At 44.1% G+C, this 21,099-nt stretch overlaps 1 protein-coding gene across 2 annotated transcripts; it reads left to right on the top strand.

The window, feature by feature from the left end:
• The first annotated feature begins 539 nt into the window (after positions 1-539).
• LOC129711581 (sphingosine-1-phosphate phosphatase 2-like) lies at positions 540-20,078 on the top strand. 2 transcript variants are annotated; one of them, XM_055659301.1, is made up of 5 exons: positions 540-846; positions 7,380-7,538; positions 10,005-10,184; positions 13,890-13,979; positions 16,636-20,078. In XM_055659301.1, the coding sequence occupies exons 1-5, from the start codon at positions 625-627 to the stop codon at positions 17,176-17,178; spliced, it is 1,194 nt and encodes a 397-aa protein (XP_055515276.1). In that variant the 5' UTR covers positions 540-624; the 3' UTR covers positions 17,179-20,078. The 2 variants fall into 2 exon arrangements, with proteins under 2 accessions (XP_055515276.1, XP_055515277.1); XM_055659302.1 differs by lacking the exon at positions 7,380-7,538.
• The last annotated feature ends 1,021 nt before the right edge of the window (positions 20,079-21,099 follow it).

The raw sequence follows: 21,099 nt of genomic DNA, 5'->3' as shown, positions 1-21,099 counted from the left end.
GAGTGGTGAATCTGTGGAATTCTCCGCCACAGAAGGTAGTTGAGGCCAGTTCATTGGCTATATTTAAGAGGGAGTTAGATATGGCCCTTGTGGCTAAAGGGATCAGGGGGTATGGAGAGAAGGCAGGTGCAGGATACTGAGTTGGATGATCAGCCATGATCATATTGAATGGCGGTGCAGGCTCGAATGGCCTACTCCTGCACCTATTTTCTATGAAACGTCGCCTGCCCATTCCCCCCACAGATGCTGCCTGACCCGCTGTTCCAACAGCACTTTGTGTTTTGCTCAAGATTTCAGAAGCTGCAGTTTGTTGTGTCTGCAAAACATGAAGGACTAGAACTCTGTACCGCGGCGGAATATCACAGACACCATCCAGGGGTATGCTTATGGATACTGAGGTGCTTTCCGATGTGACCTCCAGCACCAGTGTGGACTTTGACAAGAGCAGGGGCGGTGCAGTGCTGCTGTCAATCGTGTGCCGTGGCCGCCGCCTCCCAGCCCCGGAGCACCAATGGCAGGTGTGGGGAGAGTGGGCGGGCATGTAGCGAGGGAGGGCAGGTGGAGCCGGGCAGGTGAGGTGCCGGGCCGGGCAGGTGAGGAGGTCGGAGTCCATCTACATTAGACATGTCCGCGCTGCTCGCCGCACTGCGGGCTCCCGAGCTGGTGGCTCAGTTCCAGCGGCAGTGCGGGCTCGTCCCGCTGTCGCCACAGCAGCGGCCGGAGCAGCGGCGCTGGCCCCAGGGTGACACACAGGCGGCGGCAGCGGCAGCGACCCCAGCCCGGCCCCGGGACGCCTGGAGCCAGCAGGCGGGCGGGGACAGTAACGGCGCCGTGACCCGGACTGCGGTGAGTGCAGCGACCCCATGGACCCGGCCTCTGTTTGCAGCGGGACCCCCGAGAGACGAGGCAGTGTCCACTTCACATTCACCCCCCACCCACACCCACATCCAATCTGTCCCCCAGCAGGAGGGCCCGCATCCCTCTGCTCCCATCTGACAGCTGCAGTTATATTTGTCTCCATTGGCCTCAGTATCCAGGGTTTAATGGAGCCAGGCCCTTCAGCCCACAATGTCCGTGCCGAACATGATGCCAAATGTAACTAATCTCCCCTGCCTGCTGCCTGCCTGCACATAATCCACAACCCTGCATTTCCCGCATAACCATGTGCTTATCTAAAACCCTCCTGAACGCCTGCAGTGGCCGAAGGACAGAGCTGACCACTTGTTACAACACCGTGAACCCTGGCACTGCCCAGTACTCCACCCGCTATTGTTTTAATCTTTCATTCCTGCTTGCAACAGCCCCCTTCAAACGCCCACTGCAGACCCTCTGGCCGCATGGACTGAGCGTGGGGCCTACTGGGCGGGAATCAATGTTACTGTAAACTGTGGCTTCACTTGCATGGTTTCCGGGAGCTTGGGTGGCTGATCTTGAAGGCGAGGCCTCCTATCGTTTATATCCGATCTAATTTCACAATAAGGAAGGTTACTAGGTGCTTAGAACACAGACATTTAATAGGACCTTTTCACATTTCCTTGTTCTGCATATCGCTCTATAAATGATAAACTGTCAGTCAGTCGGCCTGCATTCAATGGGGTGTGGCAGAATGAGAGGGAATCGCCTAAGAATCAAAAAAAAATTCCAACCAGATTAGATATCCTAAACTCAGGTAGGATGTTCTGGTGCTAGAAAAGTCTGGAAATACATCATATTCTCAGGATATGGGGAATGCCATTTGTTCCTGAGATGTGAAATTGCATCATTCAGTGCCATCAAGCATGAAAATGGGCCCTTCGGCCCAACTCATCCATACTGACCAAGAAGCCCAATCTATTTGCCTGCAATTGGCCCATTTCCCAAATCGTTCCTATCCATGTACCTGTCCAAATGTCTTTAAATAATGTCATTACCTGCCTCAACTACTTCCTCTGCAGCTTGTTCCATATACTCATGAGAAGAAGGCCACCTTCAGGTTCTTGTTAAATCTTTCCCCTCTCACCTTAAACCTAAGTGCTCTGGTTTTTGATTCCCCCATCCCGTGTTAAAGACTCTGCATTCACCCTATCCATTCCACTATTGTTATAAGGTGTCATGTAGGAAATATAGTAGCTCATTTGTGCACTGCAAGATCTATCAAAATACTTAATAATATTTGCTTTAGAAATGTTGGTTGCTAAATAAATATTGTTCAGGATACTGAGCAAGCCACAGAAATAGAATCTTTGACATTTATGTTAGGCAGATGGAAGTTAAACTTGTGTAAGAAAGAACTGCATGCAGATGCTGGTTTAAATCGAAGGTAGACACAAAATGCTGGAGTAACTCAGCGGGTGAGGCAGCATCTCTGGAGAGAAGGAATGGGTGACGTTTCGGGTCGAGTCCCTTCTTCAGACTGAAAAAGGGTCTCGACTCGAAACATCACCCATTTGTTCCCTCCAGAGATGCTGCCTCACCCGCTGAGTTACTCCAGCATTTTGTGTCTACCTTGGAAGTTAAGCTTGTTGACCGATAGTGCAGCTTTCCTCAATGCTGGTGCTGGACGGTTGGCCTGGATTATGGGCTGGGAACTCCAGGGTGAGACTTGAACCTACAGTTTTCTGAGACCAAGGTGACAGTCCCACACAGTTGCAATCAGTTGCTCTCAGATTTCTGCTTGTGCGCTGAGTTAACGTAAGGTACTTGGAATTTCATTTAATTTGCTGCATTGACAAGCCTAGAGTGCTGGAGGAACCACGGGCACTCTAGGTTTTGTTCAACTCAGCAACAAATGTATAGGAACTTAAAGAGTACTGACTGTACTTTCTTGCTGCCAGTAGTGGTGGTGTACCAGGCTAGCTATGGAACACCAGATCTCTCTTCACAAACTCTGTAGACATTCTGTCAATACATAAAAGTGGAGGAATGTACATGATGAATTAATTTCCAATTACACATAAATATTTAACCTGTGTGCAGACACAGCGTTGAGATACTAAGATCAGTGCAGACAGCTTGAGTTGAGCTGACATTAATCGTCTGGTGAAGTGGCTCTGTAGTCTTGGTATCAGGACTCATTTATTTTCTGTTGCCTCACTTTGGTTGTTGTCCACTCAGTTTGGCCACTGACTAAAATAGTTTTAAGACACTGCATTAATTATTAGCCATAGCAGCTGTGCTTCAAAGGATTGCACTCTTGTGTTTGATTTAGAGGGTCATGGTTTAAACAAAATCATTTGGCTTGTATTGGGGACAGGGACATGGATAGGAAAGATTTGGAGGGATATGGGCAAATCTGGTGGAAATGGTGTAGATGGGGCACCTTGGTTGGCTTGGGTAGGTTGGAATGGAATGGAATGCTTTATTGTCACGTGACAAGGCACAGTGAAGTTCTTTGCTTTCATATCTAAAGTATGCAAATAGTCATCACATAAAGGGTGCTGACAACATTACAAGTATCCCCGCTGACCCCTCCTTTGTTCTCCCCGTCCCCTCACCCCCTGCTCCTGCCATCCCCCCACGTCTGGTCCACCATTGTTCTCCCCCCCCCCCCTCTCCCTCACAGCGCCCCCCATGGTGGGTCCTCCATTGTTTATTGTTCTCCCCCGTCCTCTCGGCAGCCCCCCCCACACTGGGTGCTCCATTGTTCTTCCCCCATATTCCCCCGTGCCACGACAATTCCCCCGCGCCCACTGACCCGCGAGGCTCCCACTGACTTCGTCGCGAGGCCCCACTGCCGCCGAGAGGCCCCACCACCGCGGTGGGGCCGAAGGGCCTGTTTCCGTGCTGTATGACTCTGAAGGAAAGGCTGCACTGCCTCGAGTTTGGCTTAATTTATTGTCATGTGTACTGAGGTACAGTGAAAGGCTTTTTTGTTGTGTGCTATCCAGTCAGTGGAAAGACTGTACATGATTACAATCTAACCACCCACAGCGTATAGATACATGATAAAGGGAATAACGTTTAGTGCAAGGTAAAGTCTGATTAAAGATAGTCCGAGGGTCTCCAGTGAGGTAGATAGTAGCTCGAGATCGCTCTCTAATTGGTGATGGAATGGTTCAGTTGCCTGATATCAGCTGGGAAGAAACTGTCCCTGAATATGGACTGTCCTGTCTGATTCTTGCAACATTTGTTTCCCCTGTATTCCAAAATCCACCTGTTTCAGCCTTGAATATATTTAATAACAACATCCATTAGTCTTGATAGAAAACTCCAAGGAGTCATAGATGATGGAGAGAAATTCTCCCTCGCCTAATATCCTAAGATGAAGCACCCCTTTAAATGTAAATTCCACCTACCAGTGGCAAGACCCTCACATCATCTACTCTGTGAAGTTAATTTCAGAACCCTGATTGTTTCAATGGCATCGCCTCTCAATTTCTTCTAAATCCCAGAGAATGCAGGCCCATTCTGCTTAATCTTTCATCAGAAGACAATCCTCATTCCAGGAATTAGTGAACTTTTCCTGTATCCAGGTGCAGCATCTCAAAGGCAAGAATATCCTTCCCAAATTAAATTTTTGCGGTGTGCCAGATGTGATCTTGCTTTAACCCCATATAGTTACAGCAAGACTTTCTTACTCTGAAGAAGGCCCCCATCCACATGTTGCCTGCCCATTCCCTCCAAAAAAAATGCTGCCTGACCTGCTATTCCTCCAACAATTTGTGTTTTGCTCATGATTCCATAATCTGCAGTTCTTTGTCTCTAAGATTTTCTTGCCATTATATTCTATCTCCAGCATTCTGTTTCTCTTCTTTACTGATTGCTACACCTCCATGTGATTCTAGATCTCATTGAATATCAACATATAATAGTGTTGCATGAATAAAAGAATAATCTCCATTTCTGTGGACCTCCTTGCATTTCTCTGTATTTTTTGCCTACTCATTTAAATTGTGTAAATCCCTATTCAGACATCCGTCTTCCCACAATTTACTTTGTTATCTTTGTACCATTAGCAAACCCAGATACATTACACACTATCCCATCATCTGTTATTAATACAGATGTCAAACAGCCGAGGCCCAAGCAGTTAGCCGAAATAATACACTAGCCTTAATCCTGCAAGTCACGGTGTTGTACAGTAATCTTTATTGTGGCATCTTATTGAATGCCTTTTGGAAATCCAAATCTACCCTGCTAGTTACATCCTCAAAGATCTCGATTGCATTTGCTAAATGTGAGTTCCCTTTCCTAATGCCTTAAAAATTATGTCGGAATGTTGTTAGCCATTTTTAAAAACCCTGCTCATTGTGAATTCCACCATTCTATAGTTTCTGTAGTAACGAACTGATTTGTAGCTCCCTGTTTTTCCTGTTCATCCTGTTTTTAAATAGAAGTGTTATGTTTGTTATATATGCTGGAACTTTTCCAGAAACTGTAGATTACCCCAGTGTCTTCACTATTTATCCTGGAATCATAGGAATATGAACCGGGCATTTGGGCATTTTACCACTCAACCCAGTACCTCCATTCAATGCAATTGTGGCCAATCAGCAGCTGAACTCGATACACTTTTTCAGCATATGTCTTGTTGAAATGAACCACTGGGCCTATTTTTAGACTTTGGCGTTACAGCATGGAAACAGGCCCTTCAGCCCACTGAGTCCGCCAGTGATCACCCCATACACTAACACTATCCTACAGACTAGGAACAATTTACAAATTTACAAATTAACCTACAAACTTGTATGTCTTTGGAGTGTGGGAGGAAACGGGAGCACCTGGAGAAACCCCACTTGGTCACAGGTAGTACGGACAAACTCCGTATAGACAGCACCTGTAGTCGGGATCGAACCCGGATCTCTCCACTGCTGCAAGGCATCAGGTCTACTGCTGCGCCATCCCAATCCATGTGAAAGTTAAATCCCCCAATACTATCATGCTTCTTAGTTTATGCATCAATGCACTAACACATCAGTGCAAGTGATGTAGACAAATCCCATTGGAATCCTAGCAGTGTTTCCATCAGCCACTTCTAGCCACTGTGTCCTTACTTGCATAACCTGACTTTACATCCTGCCTAAGATAGGCACAAAAAGCTGAAGTAACTCAGCGGGACAGGCAGCAAGGGTCTCGACCCAAAACATCACCCATTCTTTCTTTCCAGAGATGCTGCCTATCCCGCTGAGTAACTCCAGCTTTTTGTGTCTACCTTCAGTTTAAACCAGCGTCTGCAGTTCCGGGTTCACCGTTCGCAGGAGTTCCCACGGTAAACGCAAGAGTTATTACGGATATCGCACTGGCCACTACGTCCATATAATGTTTCAATGTTCAAACACAAGTGTACAAGTCACTCTTGGAGAAATTCAAGCTTGCTTGAATTTTCTCCCGAGTCAACAAGTTACACGAGTACCTGCCATTAGTGCCACGGTGGTCCACGAATGCCGTACGAGGTTCCCACGATGTTCAACTCTGGTTACCTCTTGCGTCAAGTCGCCCCGTGAGAAAGCCCCATTACACTTTACATCCTGCCTTATAACTGAAAGTGAATTATTTTATTATCTCTTGGAAAATTCTCTCCATGCAGATTTTATAGATAGATTAATTTTGTTCCAAGTTCTGAGTGTTTTGCAACGATGTCAAAGATTCGGTGCCTGCACCGTATCTTTCAAGTTTATGCCAACAATTCATTCCTATTTTTCCCATAACTTGTGATTTTATTTATAGTAAATTTATTGGTTCCACATACCCCAATCTGTTCTTCTGATGTATTATTTCCTTTATCTGGTTAATTACTTTATATTTTTTTGCTTTTACTTTGACCAGTGCCCGAAGCACAATTTATTGCTCCCTATTACTCCCATTTTTCTATTTGAGTCATGATAATCGGCCGTTACAGGACCTTGCAGTGTACAACTTGGCTGCTGCATTTTCAACACAGTGATTACAATTGAATAAATATTTAATCAACTCTAAGGTGCTTCGGCGTCATGAAAGACAATATACGCATCAATTTAAGAATACATTTACTGTATTATTGTGAAGATAAATTAATATTGGAGCAGCATTTTACCATTTAATATAATTTTATGGTTGCACCATATATTAACCTAATTCTGCTCATGGTAATTCCTTTCAGAGCATGATCCAGTTACACTGGGCGAGTTCCTGCAGAGGTCAGTTAAGAGGCTACAGACATACGGGCTGTAATTCTTAGTGTACCTGCAGAGTTCCTTTGTACTCTTATAGCACAGAATGTTGACTCAACACTCTTGAGTTTGACGATCAAGAAATGCACACCAGGAGGCCATTCTTCCTGCATTATTGGGGGATTTGACTTACACCACATTGTTTTTCACCAAGTTCAATAGTCTGTCTCCAAGTCCACTCCTGACTGCTGCAGAATCTTCAGATCCCAATGACCGTGTGTTTGTGTGTGTGTGTGTGTATGCTTCCTCTAGATTCCTCAGAAGAAGTACAAGATTGAGAATTATTTCCTCTACTACCTCTTCCTGTTTGCTGCCACGTTGGGCCAGGAGGTTTTTTACATCACCTTCCTTCCTTTCTGCTACTGGAACATTGACCCACATGTTGCTCGGAGAGTGATTAATGTCTGGGCAGTGAGTTTCTTCTTTTGTATATATTTCATGGGTGGGTAATAACTTAAATGACAAAGAATTAGAATGGAAACAATCCTTTAAGGTGTGTTGGCATGGCACCACAATGGCTACAATGCCTTTATTTATCTAACCTCCCCCGTTTTCCTATCTGATTCCATTTTATGCAGTGAAACTCCTTGGGGATATTTTCTTATGTGAAAAGTGCAATGAAATAATGACATTATTTACTCTGAAGTGAATACTACATCCAGTGAATACTACATTCAAGTGGTGATTGGACGGGCCTGTGCATGTTGACAGCTGCCACTAAAGATCTTGAGTCATGCACGCACGTCACACCCTAGCTTCACTTGCTGATTCTGATCAACTCTTCAGATTGGGAAACACGCGGGGACTTCCCTAATTTGAGTGACTAAAACATTTAACGATTCAGCCCCAAAGGCATCTATATTTCTCATTATTAATTTGTCAAATCCTGGTTGGTTGGGTCATGATAATTGGACAGAAACATCTAATGTCAGTATATCTAATGTACTGATTTCTGGATTGAAGAGATAGTGTAAACAGAACCCTCAATGACACCGTGGCACGGTGGTGCAGCAGTAGAGTTGTTGACATACAGCGCCAGAGACCCAGGCTCGATCCTGACTACGGGTGCTGTCTGCACGGAATTTGTACGTTCTCCCCTTGACCTGCGTGGATTTTCTCCGGGTGCTCCCTGTTCATTCCACATTCCAGGGCTACAGGATTGTAGATTAATTGGCTTCAGTAAAATTGTCGCCAATATCTAGGGTAGCCAGTATATGTGGATCGCTGGTCGGCAGAGACTTGGTGGGCCGAAGGGCCTGTTCCGCTCTGTACCTCTAAACTAAGCTAAGCTATTTGAGCCCAACACTCTTTAGATTATGATTGTTCTGTTAATGAGACTGTTAACATGAAGAGAGAATAATCTCAGTGCCAAAGATCCCAGCTGTTAGTTGATATCTGGGGTGGGACATGTAGGGAGGGGTGTTGCAAGATTTTGGAACCTGTGAGTTTATATTTGGCTGAGGCCTAAACCCTGACTCACTCCTGATTAAATGGTGTTTTCTGGTTGAATACGTTCACACATGCCTTGCCTAATTACAGACAAAGCTACTTCACCACATAGTAATTTATCTGGCACAGAACTAGTTTACCAAGATATTTTGTGAATGGGTCAGGATCACTGTCAGTGAAAGGGAAAAAAAAAACTGCCTCCAAGCACCTAGAATCAGCTAATCATTCAGGTTAAAGTAAAGATTCCGGTTATGATACAAAGCAAAATATCGGTTTTCATCAGGTCATTCATTTACCCACTCTGTAATTTTTACATGGCGATGTAAAGTTCAGCCCACTTCTGAAAGGCTGTTGACCTGAGATATTAAATATTTCTCCTACCAATGATGCTGCCTGCGTTGTTGGGCATTCCCAGCATGTTTCTGAATGTATAATTGTTATATGCAGCACAGGTCGATAAATTAAACATATAGTTAAATTATCCAAAAGTCAGACAATTGGAAGTACTATCTAATACTCTGCCCAAACCACAGTGGGAGACTAATCATGACTCTACCATCATTCACTTCCTAATTGACTTAGATCTTTTTCCATTTCCACAGTGAATTGGGAATTAAATAGTCTATTCCAAGCCTGACTGGATGGCTCTTGGCAGTCCATCAACATTTTTTATCTCCAGTACCTTAATTAATATGTCCTTAGAATAAAATAAAACCTACCTCTGTAAATGTTCCCTGGGGTTTTGCTTCAAGTAGTGAGGGGGAAGTTGATTTCAGTTCCCGGAGGATTGGCTGGTTCCAGTAATGTCCCAGCAACAGGAACATTTCATAATGAATCGGCCTTACATAAACAGGGATCCTTTATAAGGAGACATTGCACAGTGGGTCCACAGGAAGAAGTGTGCTGTGTTGTTCCATGCACATGGGAACGAATAATGGTTCCCCAGAGCATCGCCATCATTAGTTCAATTGGACTTGAAAGGCAGAGAATAATTCAAAATGAACAATGATAGATAGAAAATAGGTGCAGGAGTAGACTATTCAGCCCTTCGAGCCAGCACCGTCATTCAATATGATTATGGCTGATCATCCAAAATCAGTACCCAATTCCGCAGATCCCCAGTTTATGTTTAGACCAAGGGTTTGACAGTGATTTTCCTCAATAGACTTCCAGCTTCTGGATAATGCTGGGTCCAGCCATTCCTCTGGAGGACTGAGTAAACACCCGGTTTGGAGCGGAAACTATGGTTATTAGTCAGGCTAGGTAATAAGAAGCTCCCAAGTGCACCAGTAGTGTTGGGGCCCTGACACCTGCCAGTGGAGGATCAGGATTGTCAAGTAGGGAGGATGTTGTGAAGCATCTTGTTAACTGTGGAGCTTCTTACCACCTCATTTGGAAGTCTCTTTCCTCGCCTTCCCATTTCCGCAGGTTGTGATGTACATTGGGCAGACTTCCAAAGATGTCCTAAGATGGCCGAGACCTCCGTCACCTCCAGTAATCAAGCTTGAGGTGCGGGTGGATGCGGAGTATGGGATGCCTTCCACTCATGCCATGGCGGCCACTGCTATCCCCTTCACCTTCCTCCTGGCCACTATGAACAGGTACAAGGTGAGGCTGAATTATTTCCTTTATCTTTGAGTGCTGGGATGTTTTACGTCTAACGGAAATGCCTGCCTTTGCTCTATTTTAGTTCTCTCAACGATGAATCAATTATTCTACTAAAGGTGCAGCACAACATGGAGGACAACAAATCAATGGCTTCTTCTTGCACCATGCCCAGTTCTGATTCGCCATCACCCATTGCCATGCCAGTGTCTGAAGAAGGGTTTCGGCCCGAAACGTTGCCTATTTCCTTCGCTCCATAGATGCTGCTGCACCCGCTGAGTTTCTCCAGCTTTTTTGTGTACCAGTGTCCAAGTTGGATTACATTCCTCTTACTTGTCTCTTTCACCTCCAGACAATGAATCTGACCAGCACAAACTGTGACCTGTCTGGTATCCTCCATAAATATCATGACGTATCTGGCACATGGCCCAGACAAGGCACAGAGCAAATGGACTGGAATCATTCTTCGTTAAGGGATTGTCCTTGAAGGGTGGGAGGGGATTGTTTGGAGGTATTTAAGGTCTCACAGCATGTAGACGGTCGAGAGTGAGAGAACTTGTCCCATCAACAGAAGGGTCAGGACTCTGGGGGATGGGTGGATATGGACAGATACAAATGAGGCACAGGCAATGAACCAGCAGGGAATGCAGGCAGATTTAGTAGCAACCATGGGGTGGATGGATCGTTACTTAGAATCATAGCAGGGAAACAGAACATTCTGCCCAGTTTGCCTTTACTGATCTCTCATTTGGATATTGCTAAGGTGTCATGCAAGTCTGAAGAAGGGTTTCGACGCGAAACATTGCCTATTTCCTTCGCTCCATAGATGCTGCTGCACCCGCTGAGTTTCTCCAGCATTTTTGTCTACCTTCAATTTTCCAGCATCTGCAGTTCCTTCTTAAACATGCAAGTCTAATTCTTTGGTTGTTGCCTGTTATCCCTTTGTATAAAATGTGGCAGTCCCTTCATTTAATTACACATACACCGTTTTGTTGTTCACAGGTTGGTGTCCCATTTACCTGCATTTGGTCCATATCCCTCTGAATTTTTCCTATCCATGCAGGGCTACGGGGAGGGGTTGGAGAAGTGTCGATGAGCTGGGCTTCTACAGCAGAGCTCGATGGACTGAAAAGCCTCCTCTCGCTCTGTAGCCATTCATGTGATTCTTGTGGAGTGATGATGAGTGGGCACATTCTGCCCTGTGGCACATGTCAGCTGGTTAGGAAATTGCTAGGATTTAACCCTGGCCTTTGTCGGGTGAGGAAGTCTCTGGCTCGGAGACAGGCAGTGGGATCAAAGCTGGTCTCCTTGACCCTGGCTAAGTGAGGGGAAAACTAAGAAGCAGAAAGTGATTGAGGCTTCATTTTTGAGGTCTGAGACTCCTTGGAAACGGGTTCAAGCCTCAGTGCAGAGAACAAATTTAAAGATACAGAGCGGAAACAGGCCCTTCGGCCCACTGAATACACGTATACTGTCCTACACACTTGTGACTATGTACAATTTTTACTGAAGCCAATTAACCTACAAAGTTGTACAGCTGTGTGGGAGGAAATTGGACCTCAGGGAGAAAACCCACGAGAGAACGTACAAACTCCGTACAGACAGCGTCCGTAGTCAGGATCTAACCCGGGTCTCTGGCGCTGTAAGGCAGCAACTACTGGCTACTCGCAGCTCACTGGCCTGTATGTAAATCCTGACGGGTGCATGGATCCCCCTGTGTGATTGCACACATCCACTCTGATAAATGGACAGAAATACACACACACACACACACACATACAAACACTTCTCTCCTCACCATTTGCTTCCCCCTTCCTAATCTCCTTAATCACAGACCATCGCAAAGAGTGTGGCATGCGGAGATAGAGAGGGCGATTGCTGCGGCTCGAGGCTCTCACTGTCTTTTCACACTGACTCCATAATAGAGGAAGCTAAACAAGGAGGAACATGCTTTAAAAGCTCGATAACTGGAACCAGGTGTTCCCTGAGCAGAGCTGCCAAGAAGCCTTTAAAATAACTGGCAAGGTCATCTCCAAGCTCAATAAAATCTAATTGCTGTGAAAGTGACTCTCTATCTGGTTAATCAGTTACTACTGAGTGTCGAAAAAAGAATTCCAGCATCCACATTCACCAAGCTCGCAAGCAAAGAGTTTTGCTCTGAGTTTGCTGCACAAAGAGCTGCAGGTCAGGCAGAAAAAGGGTTAACAAAACAACCAACCTGCAACGCACAGTGCAGGTTAACTACTGGTTACGGATTCTCTCCCTATAACATTGATTTTGTTGGACACCCCCTTCCTGCTTGGAGATGCATGTACTGTCATAATTAGTTGCTGAAAATGTGGGAGCCAATGTTATGCATAGTGGTGCAGCTGGTAGAACTGTTGCCTCGCAGTGCTGGAGACCTGGGTTCTGTCTTTGGCTGTTGACCGTGTGGAGTTTGCATGTTCTCTTTCTGACCACCTACGTTTCCTCTGAGTGTTCTGGCTTCAGTCTCGCATCTTAAAGAAGAGCGGGTTTGTAGGTTGATCGGCCTTTGTATATTGTGCTTCGTGTGCAGGGAGTGGCTGAGAAACTGGGATAACATGCAACTAGTATGAGCTAGTGATCGATGGACTGAAGGGCCTGTCTCTAAACATAAACAAAGTGTTAAATGAGGAGATAATCTATTTTTAATAATGTACAGGATTAAAAACAATGACATAAACTATAGAACTCCTTTTCTTTGAAGAAGACTTTTTCCATCAGTCTGAAAGGCAGCACTCTGTCAGAATGACACTCACACTGCAGCTTTGGAAAGATGAGGCTAGATTTTGTTCCTAGTCTTTTGAAAGTGCTATGTTCTGACCTTTGAACGAAAGTGGTCTCTGTCCGTTTAAGCTGAAATGCAAAACGTTCATTACAAATTGAGGATGCACCTATGGAATGATCGTTGCTTGGATTGTGTTGGGACCCATACACTCAACCTTTGTAAAATGATGCGATTCTAGTTTGATTTATGGTGATATGGAAATCCCCTACACAAAATCAGCACTTTAAACCCCAAATCATCAGAGAAGCTAAAACGCCATTTTGACTATGTTTTCCTGCGGTTAGATTTCGTTAAACCCTAGTCCCGATCTTGCCTGATCCTTGAGATTGCCTGGGTTTACTGGAAATATTTGAGTTGGTCTCACTGCACTACTGTCTCTCTTTCAAAGGTCACAGGCACAGCTCAATGGAGAGAGCTGTGTGTTTGGCTTATAAAATGTATTTGTTAGCCTTGGGGCTTTGCAAAGCAGAGAGCTGTGTCTGTAGTGGGATCTTTATTTCACACAAGAAGATGCAAGGAGCAGGATTAAGCTGTGACATTGACTGGGGACCATGGGTGACGCATTGCACAGCCAGAATTAGAACACATACAGCCGAACATTTGAAGATCAGTCCCGTAGTATGAAATGAAATGTGGGTTCATGATTTTGGATGTCAAGGATTATAATTATCCCAAGCAACCCAGTCTCATCACATTTACTTAGATCCAGAGTGTCGACTGCAACTGCTCCCACTTGAATTAGCACTGACCTCAGAGGGAAATAGAATTCGATAGGTTTTAAATATGTTCTGAATCTAACCCGTGTGGTTCCTGTCCTTGTATTGTCTAATGGGCAGTGCAGAGAGAACGTTGCATGGTATCAAACACATTAGTAACTCCGTGTCTCTCTTTTTTTTCAGTACCCCTTTGAGCTGGCATTGGTATTTGCTGTAGCCATTTGTACCTTGGTCTCGCTGAGTCGTATTTACACAGGAATGCATACAGTTCTGGTAAGGCACGCACAGGGATTTAGGCACAAAGGATTCTATAGATGAGGGTTTGCATTATGATTTAATATGTTCAACAGATTTAACATAAAATGAACCACATTGCTAAAATGTAATGAGCAGTTACATAATCTAACATAAAAAGCAACTGAAATGGTTGTGCTTTAACAAGTGCAGGAGGCTATGTCTGAGGCATGCAACTTTCAGCACTGTTCGAAGGAATAATCACAACAAAATGTTGACATTTGCAAACTTATCAAATCCCTTCTTTTGACATTGTTATCAAATCCACTTTTGCATTAATTTTCATCTCACTATTTTACCCCATCAATCTTCCCACTGCATCTCCACACCGTCCCTTTTGATCCCCCAAGCCGATGTACAGTGTTTCTCACTGTACCCTTCAGTCCTACCTTCTCATTACAATCCCATCCCACCTACTCACCAACCCATTCTATCTCACAACTCCGCCAGAGAACCCTCTTCACCGTTTCCCCATGAAGTAGAATTGGACAACAGCTTGTTAGCTAAGAGTTCAAAACGCAGCGATTAAGCAATTTTAATAAATTGGTCAAATTGTGACACCAGATACTTGTAAAATGTGTCAAGAAAGGCGAACCTCCTGTTGTTGCTGTTGACTCTGACTAGCACTGGATCAAGACGCACCATATACGGTTTGTTCTGAAAGTCTTCATGATATCCAGGAATGGAGATTAGGTATTGCCATGGCAGCATTGCATACATTCACAAAGGGTTAAATAAAAATGGAAACCAAAATGCACAGAGCAGGTGCCATACTTTAAAAGTCGATTAAATCTGAAAAAATGAATTTTTTTGGTTTCCAACTGTATGTCTGCTCACTACCCCGTGGGTACATGAGAGTGCTTCAGACTATTCACCCTCTCCACTATTTCCATCACCCTCAGGTTTGTTGACTTACTCAAGTCAATACTGACAAACATTGCCCAGCCCAAAGTATTTATTACTGCTGGGTGTTGAACAGCTAAAATCAGCAATGTTATAGAAGTTCTCTGTTCACTAAAAGCTTCTGCTGTTATCTCAGTCCAAGAACACTCACTATTTTAGCTGGAGGATAAACTATGAAATAGAAGACTATCTTTGTACAAAGTCTGGATTGTTAATGAATGGTTAGGCATTGTAAGGCTTTAACCGGAACTTGTTCCAACCTGGAGTGTGTGTTTGTTGTAAGATGGGTAATTACAAAAGTTTTGCTGGGATGTGATTCCTTTTAGGGTCAAATAGTCTGCCAATATCATTTGGAAATGGGTTATTAAGGATGACTACTCAATAAGACACTAACGGGTGTCATTAGAATCCATCCCCCAATAAGAACCAAATACTGTTCGGAGGTAAATCGTGTCAGAGTGGTGCAACTGGTGCTGGGTTCAATCCTGACCTCAGGTGCTGTCTGTGTGGAGTTTGCACATTGTCCCTGTAACTGCATGGATTTCCTCTGGGTGCCCCAGTTTCTTCCCACATCCAAAAGTTATGCAGGCTTGACAGTTAATTGGCTTATATTAAAAATGGCCTTTAATCGTGCTGGATGTGGATGAGAAAGCGAGATAAAAGAGAACTAGTGTGTAAACAAGTGATTGCTGATTGGCGTGGAGTCTGTTTGCCGAAGGACATGTTTCCATTGCTGTATCACTAAAACTAATAGAGATATACAGTACAGAAACAGGCCCTTCAGCCCAACTTGCCCATGCCGACAAAGATGCCCCATCCACACTAGCACCACTTGCCTCCATTTACCTCATATCCCTCTAAAACATTCCTATTCATGGACCTGTCTAAAAGCTTTTTAAATGTTGTAATAGTATCTGTCTCAACTACCTCCTTTGGCAGCTCGTTCCATATACCAACACCACGTGTGTGGAAAAAGTTGCCCCTCGGGTTCCTATCAAATCTTTCCTCTCTCAACTTAAACCAGTCCCCTGGTTCATGATTCTCCTACTCTGAATAAAATACTCTGTTCATTCACCCTACCTATCTCCCTCATGGTCGTATATAGCTCTATAGATCACCCCACATCCTCCTGCGCTCCAAGGAGTAAAGTCCTAGCTTGCCCAACCTCTCTCAATAGCTCAGGCCCTCAAGTCCTAGGGCCCTCAAGGCAACCAAAACTAAATCCAATACTCCAAATGCGGCCTCACTAATGTCTTGTACAACTGTAACATAACGTAGACACTAAAAGCTGGAGTAACCCAGCGGGGCGGGCAGCATCTCTGGAGAGAAGAAATGGGTGATGTTTCGGGTCGAGACCCGACTTCAGTCACAAAATGCAACACGTCACACTTGTCTGTATTATAATGCAACTAATCATTTCTCAGCCCACTTGCCCAACTGAATTAAACCCGGCTGTGATTTTTGATAACCATCTTTGCTATCTACAGACCACCCACTTTAGTGCCATACTAAACAAGTAGGGGTAAATGTTGCACATTCGAGATTGATTAGCATGCTCCCAAATAACTCCCAACCCGTAACTATTTCTTTGTGATGTTTGATCCTTATCAGATGTTTTAGTTCCTCATTCAGAAAGTGCCTAGCTCTGGAATGCCAGCTTGGTGAGAGATTGGTATTAATATAAATGTATTCCCATGGCCTGTCACAATTCATGTTTTCTTCTCTTCTTCAGGATGTGCTCTGTGGAATTGCCATCACTGCTGTGCTGGTAACCATCTCCTACCCTCTCTGGGATGCCATTGAGGCATTTCAAATGAAGAATCACTTTGCTCCTGTGTTAGCATTGACTCTGTCCTTCCTGCTAGCTATAAACTACCCTGAGCTGGATCACTGGAGCACAGCCAGGGGTGACACCACCAATATAGTCAGTGCAGGTGGAGGAGCTACTCTGGCCACTTGGATTAATTATCAGTGGAACCTCATCCCGGATGCTGTGTCTGCTCCTCCCTATGAAATGCCATCACTGACAATTGAGCTCATCTGTAGGATGGGGGCCCGATTTGTCATTGGTATTGTGATCGTATTTTTTGCCCGGCAGGCTATAAAATCTGTGGCCTTAGCTTTTGTCTGCAAATTGGCTGGAGTGTCCCCTGGCGACAAGCAGGCTCGGAAGCTCCTGTGGGTGGAAGTACCCTACAAGTATATTACATACACATGCCTTGGAGTGGTTGGACTTGCACTATGCCCAGCAGTGCACAGATATTTATCACTTTGATATTGTTACTAATGTACATCACTGCATGCTAGGAATCTGTAAGAGCTACTGGTGGACATAGTGCAGAAGGCCGCAGCCAATTAGTCTGTTGGACTTTGGGCTCGGCCTGGGCTTAGTCAATAATCTGAGGGACAGAAGGTCAATGTTCTATAGTGAACATCCCTCAATTGACGAGCTACAAATTCTCTGGCAGGAGATGGACATTCTTCTCTTGTTGTTCAGTTGTTGCCTTGGCAAATATGTTTGTATTTAGGATCTTTGGTTTGCACTGCCTCTCAGGGTATACACAGTCAGTATGGAGTATAGGAACAAAATAACTCAGTGGGTCAGGTAGCATCTCTGGAGAACATGAATAGCTGACGATTGAATGTAGGAACAATTAGTTTAATTCTATGCCTTTAGCTCTTTAACAGATAACTCATTCCCACCCGAGTCAGATTTTGAATGGTTTGTTTGCTCCACATCTGGGTTGGGTGCAGCATTTGCTTTAAACATTATCAGCAGTGGTTCCATCACAGACCATTCGATGGGCTAAATTTTATTGCTAATATTACTCTGGTAGCTGCTCTCCATTTGATTTAATGAGCTCAGCAGTGGTGGTTTGGGAGCCGATGAACTGGTGGCCATTGTCTTCAGGGAATCTCTGGCCAGAGGGTGGGACCCAGTGCTGCCCTTGGAAGAGTTAGGAAATGGCCCTGGTTCTCCTCTACATTTTATACAATTTAAAAAGCATTATAACTTTTCAGAATTCCAACCACTTAGCTGATCTGGACTTACCAGTGGGGATGAAATTGGCTTACCTGACCCACAGGCCTTCACTGACTCGGCTTGCAGATCTACATGTGGGGTGCTGACTGTGAACAAGTCTTCACCTGTGGGCAAGGTGCTGACTGGATGTGCAGAGCTCCACAGATCACACAGATGTTGAGTACATTTACATGTCTCTAGATTACTGCGGGGACTTCTGACACCCAACAACCCATCATTCACCTCCATCCCAACTCCAAACCCATACCACAGATTGGCGTCTTGGGGATTAATTGGGTTGGGTGGAGGTTCCAGATCTTTCAAGAGCTGCAAGGAATACCTGGGTTTGGTGGAGGCCTGTTGCTAATGAGGCTGTCATGTATTCTGGTGCACTCGGCAAGAGCTTTTGAGTCACAGAATTTCAGCAAATGTGTCCAACATGAATCTACTAAAGTAAAATGAAAACATAAATACAGGAACTACTCAGATGGTCCGAATCTTTAACTCTCGGAGAACCATGATGAAGGTATTTTACCGGGGGAGGAAACAAGAATGAAGATCACACAGGAAAGCAATATCTACATATTCTATGCACATGTTATGATGTTAAGATGTTTTCTTGCAACATCATTCTGTTCTTGCCCTGGTGTGAATGTTAATAGAGACACACTTGACTGTTAGAACCCAGATGAGCCACAAAATGAATTTGCATTCTGCTTTGAAAATACAGTATTTGAAATGCCTCTGTTCAATCTTGATTACTGAAATCCCAGTACTGTATCCCAATATTAGAAACATAGAAACATAGAACATATTCAAGGGTGCTCCCTCATGTAATGAATTTAAAATAAAAGAAAATTCCAATTTGGAATTCAAATCATTTCCAGTTAACTTCTATTGCTCGAGTCCAATTTCCTTCTCGTTTCACACCTGTGACCTCTTCTACTGCGTTTGGTTCTCCCAATATGGCCTCCTTTACATCCGCGAGACCAAGTGTACACTGCTGCTTGCTCTGCTGGATCTCCCCATTGCTAACCATTTTAACTCTCTTTCCCATACTGATCATTCTGCCCTGGGCCTCCTCTATTGCCAAATTGAGGCCACACACAATCAGGAGGAACTGCACCTTATCATCTTTTACACAGAGTGGTGAATCTCTGGAGAAATGCCCATTTCCCTTTTTCCCTTAACCCCCCCACCCCCCATTCATTTGCACATATCCCTTCCTCTGGCTTCATATTTCACACCTATTCCATCCTTATCTTTTTATCTCACACTTTTCACCTTTGGTTTTTGTCCAACCATCTGCCAATCAAAACCCCCTTCAACTATTTCTACACTCTGTTCCCCCATCACCTCTCGTCCACATTTCTCCCCTCCTACTACAATCGATTTGAAGGATCCTAACCCAAAACATTGCCCATCCATGTTCTCCAGAGATGCTGCCTGATGCACCGAGTTACTCTAGCACTTTTATTTTTGTAAACCAACATCTGCAGTTCCTTGTGTCTGTGTCTTCCTTCATACTTGGTCTGTTCAGCCCATTGTATAGAATCTTTATGGACTAACCCACCACCCTTTCACAACTATTGTACAGATTCTAATGAATGACCACTTCCTATTCTTGCCATTCATCTGAAATTCCAGAGGACTTAATTCTTTCCCCTACATGTCTGTTGAATGGAATCCCATTGGATTTACAGCTCCCCATTCAGACCCAGTGTTTCAATTCCTAATGGACTGAAATCCCTTAATTTTTAGATCTATTGCATAAAATCTCTTAACCCATCCCTTCCCAAGTTATAGAAAGACACCGTTTAAGACAACCTAGCAATTATAAAGATAGACACAAAATGCTGGTTCAGCAGGACAGGCAGCATCTCTGGAGAGAAGGACTTCTCCCGCTGAGTTTCTCCAACATTTTGTGTCTATCTTCGATTCAAACCAGCATCTGCAGTTCCTAGGGCTCCATTATAAAGGATTTATTGGGATTTTCTCTGTTTGGTTAAATGACAGAGAAGAGCAATTCACGGAAATTGAGTTGTTTGTGAGTTTTATTGTTATTCTGTTGCTGCTATGAAGCAATATTTGATCATTTGTAAAGTATGTTGTAGTTTTTATGACTTCTAGAGCTTGCATAAATGAGATGCATCATTATATGTCATTATTCTTTGGTCTGTCCACATTTGATCCACTGTGGGAGCCTTGATGGGCAGTGAATACACCTGATATGTTGGGGGAAATGAGAGGAAGATCATTTGTATTGTTTTATTACAGCCATGTGTGAGGAGATACAGTGAAACGTTTTGTTTGCATGCTATCCAGTCAGTCATACTATACATGCGTACAATCAAATCACACACAAGTACAATAAATAATGCAAAGAGAATGGAGATTTAAAAGAGTGAAAGGATTGTATTTACAGTGTTGATTGCAGTTTTAGCTGTTGTCAGGGAAGGAGCACGTTCGTTACGAGAGACTGCAAGTTTTGTTTTCCCTGGAGTGAGTAGGTTAAGAGGGGATATGATTTGAGATATATCAAATTATGAGGAATATAGAGAGGGTAGACTGCAGGAATCCGATTCCCATATTATAGGTGAATAAAACAGAGGACATTAAATTGAGGTATGGGGGTAATGAAGGCATCTGAAGGAACCTTTTGTTCACCCAGAGAATGATCATAGGCTAGTGACACATGATAGAAATGTCATCACGAAGGAATGAAAGGACTCCATTCTCTGGGGTGTAGACTGAGGGGTCATTTGACGCACGGGGCACATGCAGATAAATTGTTTCCATGTGCAGATGTTTCAGAGGAAGCTTATTCACCCAGTTTGGAACTCACTCACACAGGAAGTAGTTGAAGCAATAAATGAAGTTAGTGGGCAAACAGGAGAGAAAGTGACAGAAGGATTTACATATAGGAATAAATAAAGGTTCTTGCAAAGACACAGGTGTGAATCTGTTGGGCTGAATGGCCTGATTCTGTACTGAAATAATTGTAGTTCTATGGAATTGTATTTGTATAAAATGATGATAGACAAAGGTAGACAGTCGGAACCCGTTTCCGAGAGTGGAAATGTCAAAGACTAGCAGGCAGAGCTTTAAGGAGACGGGTAACATTTAAAGGAAATGTACAGGGCAATTTGTTTTGTTACACAGAGGTGGGTGCCT

The sequence above is a fragment of the Leucoraja erinacea genome, chromosome 30 (genome assembly GCF_028641065.1).
Source record: "Leucoraja erinacea ecotype New England chromosome 30, Leri_hhj_1, whole genome shotgun sequence".
In the NCBI taxonomy this organism is placed as follows: domain Eukaryota; kingdom Metazoa; phylum Chordata; class Chondrichthyes; order Rajiformes; family Rajidae; genus Leucoraja; species Leucoraja erinaceus.
This window is presented reverse-complemented; position numbering and strand designations above follow the sequence as displayed.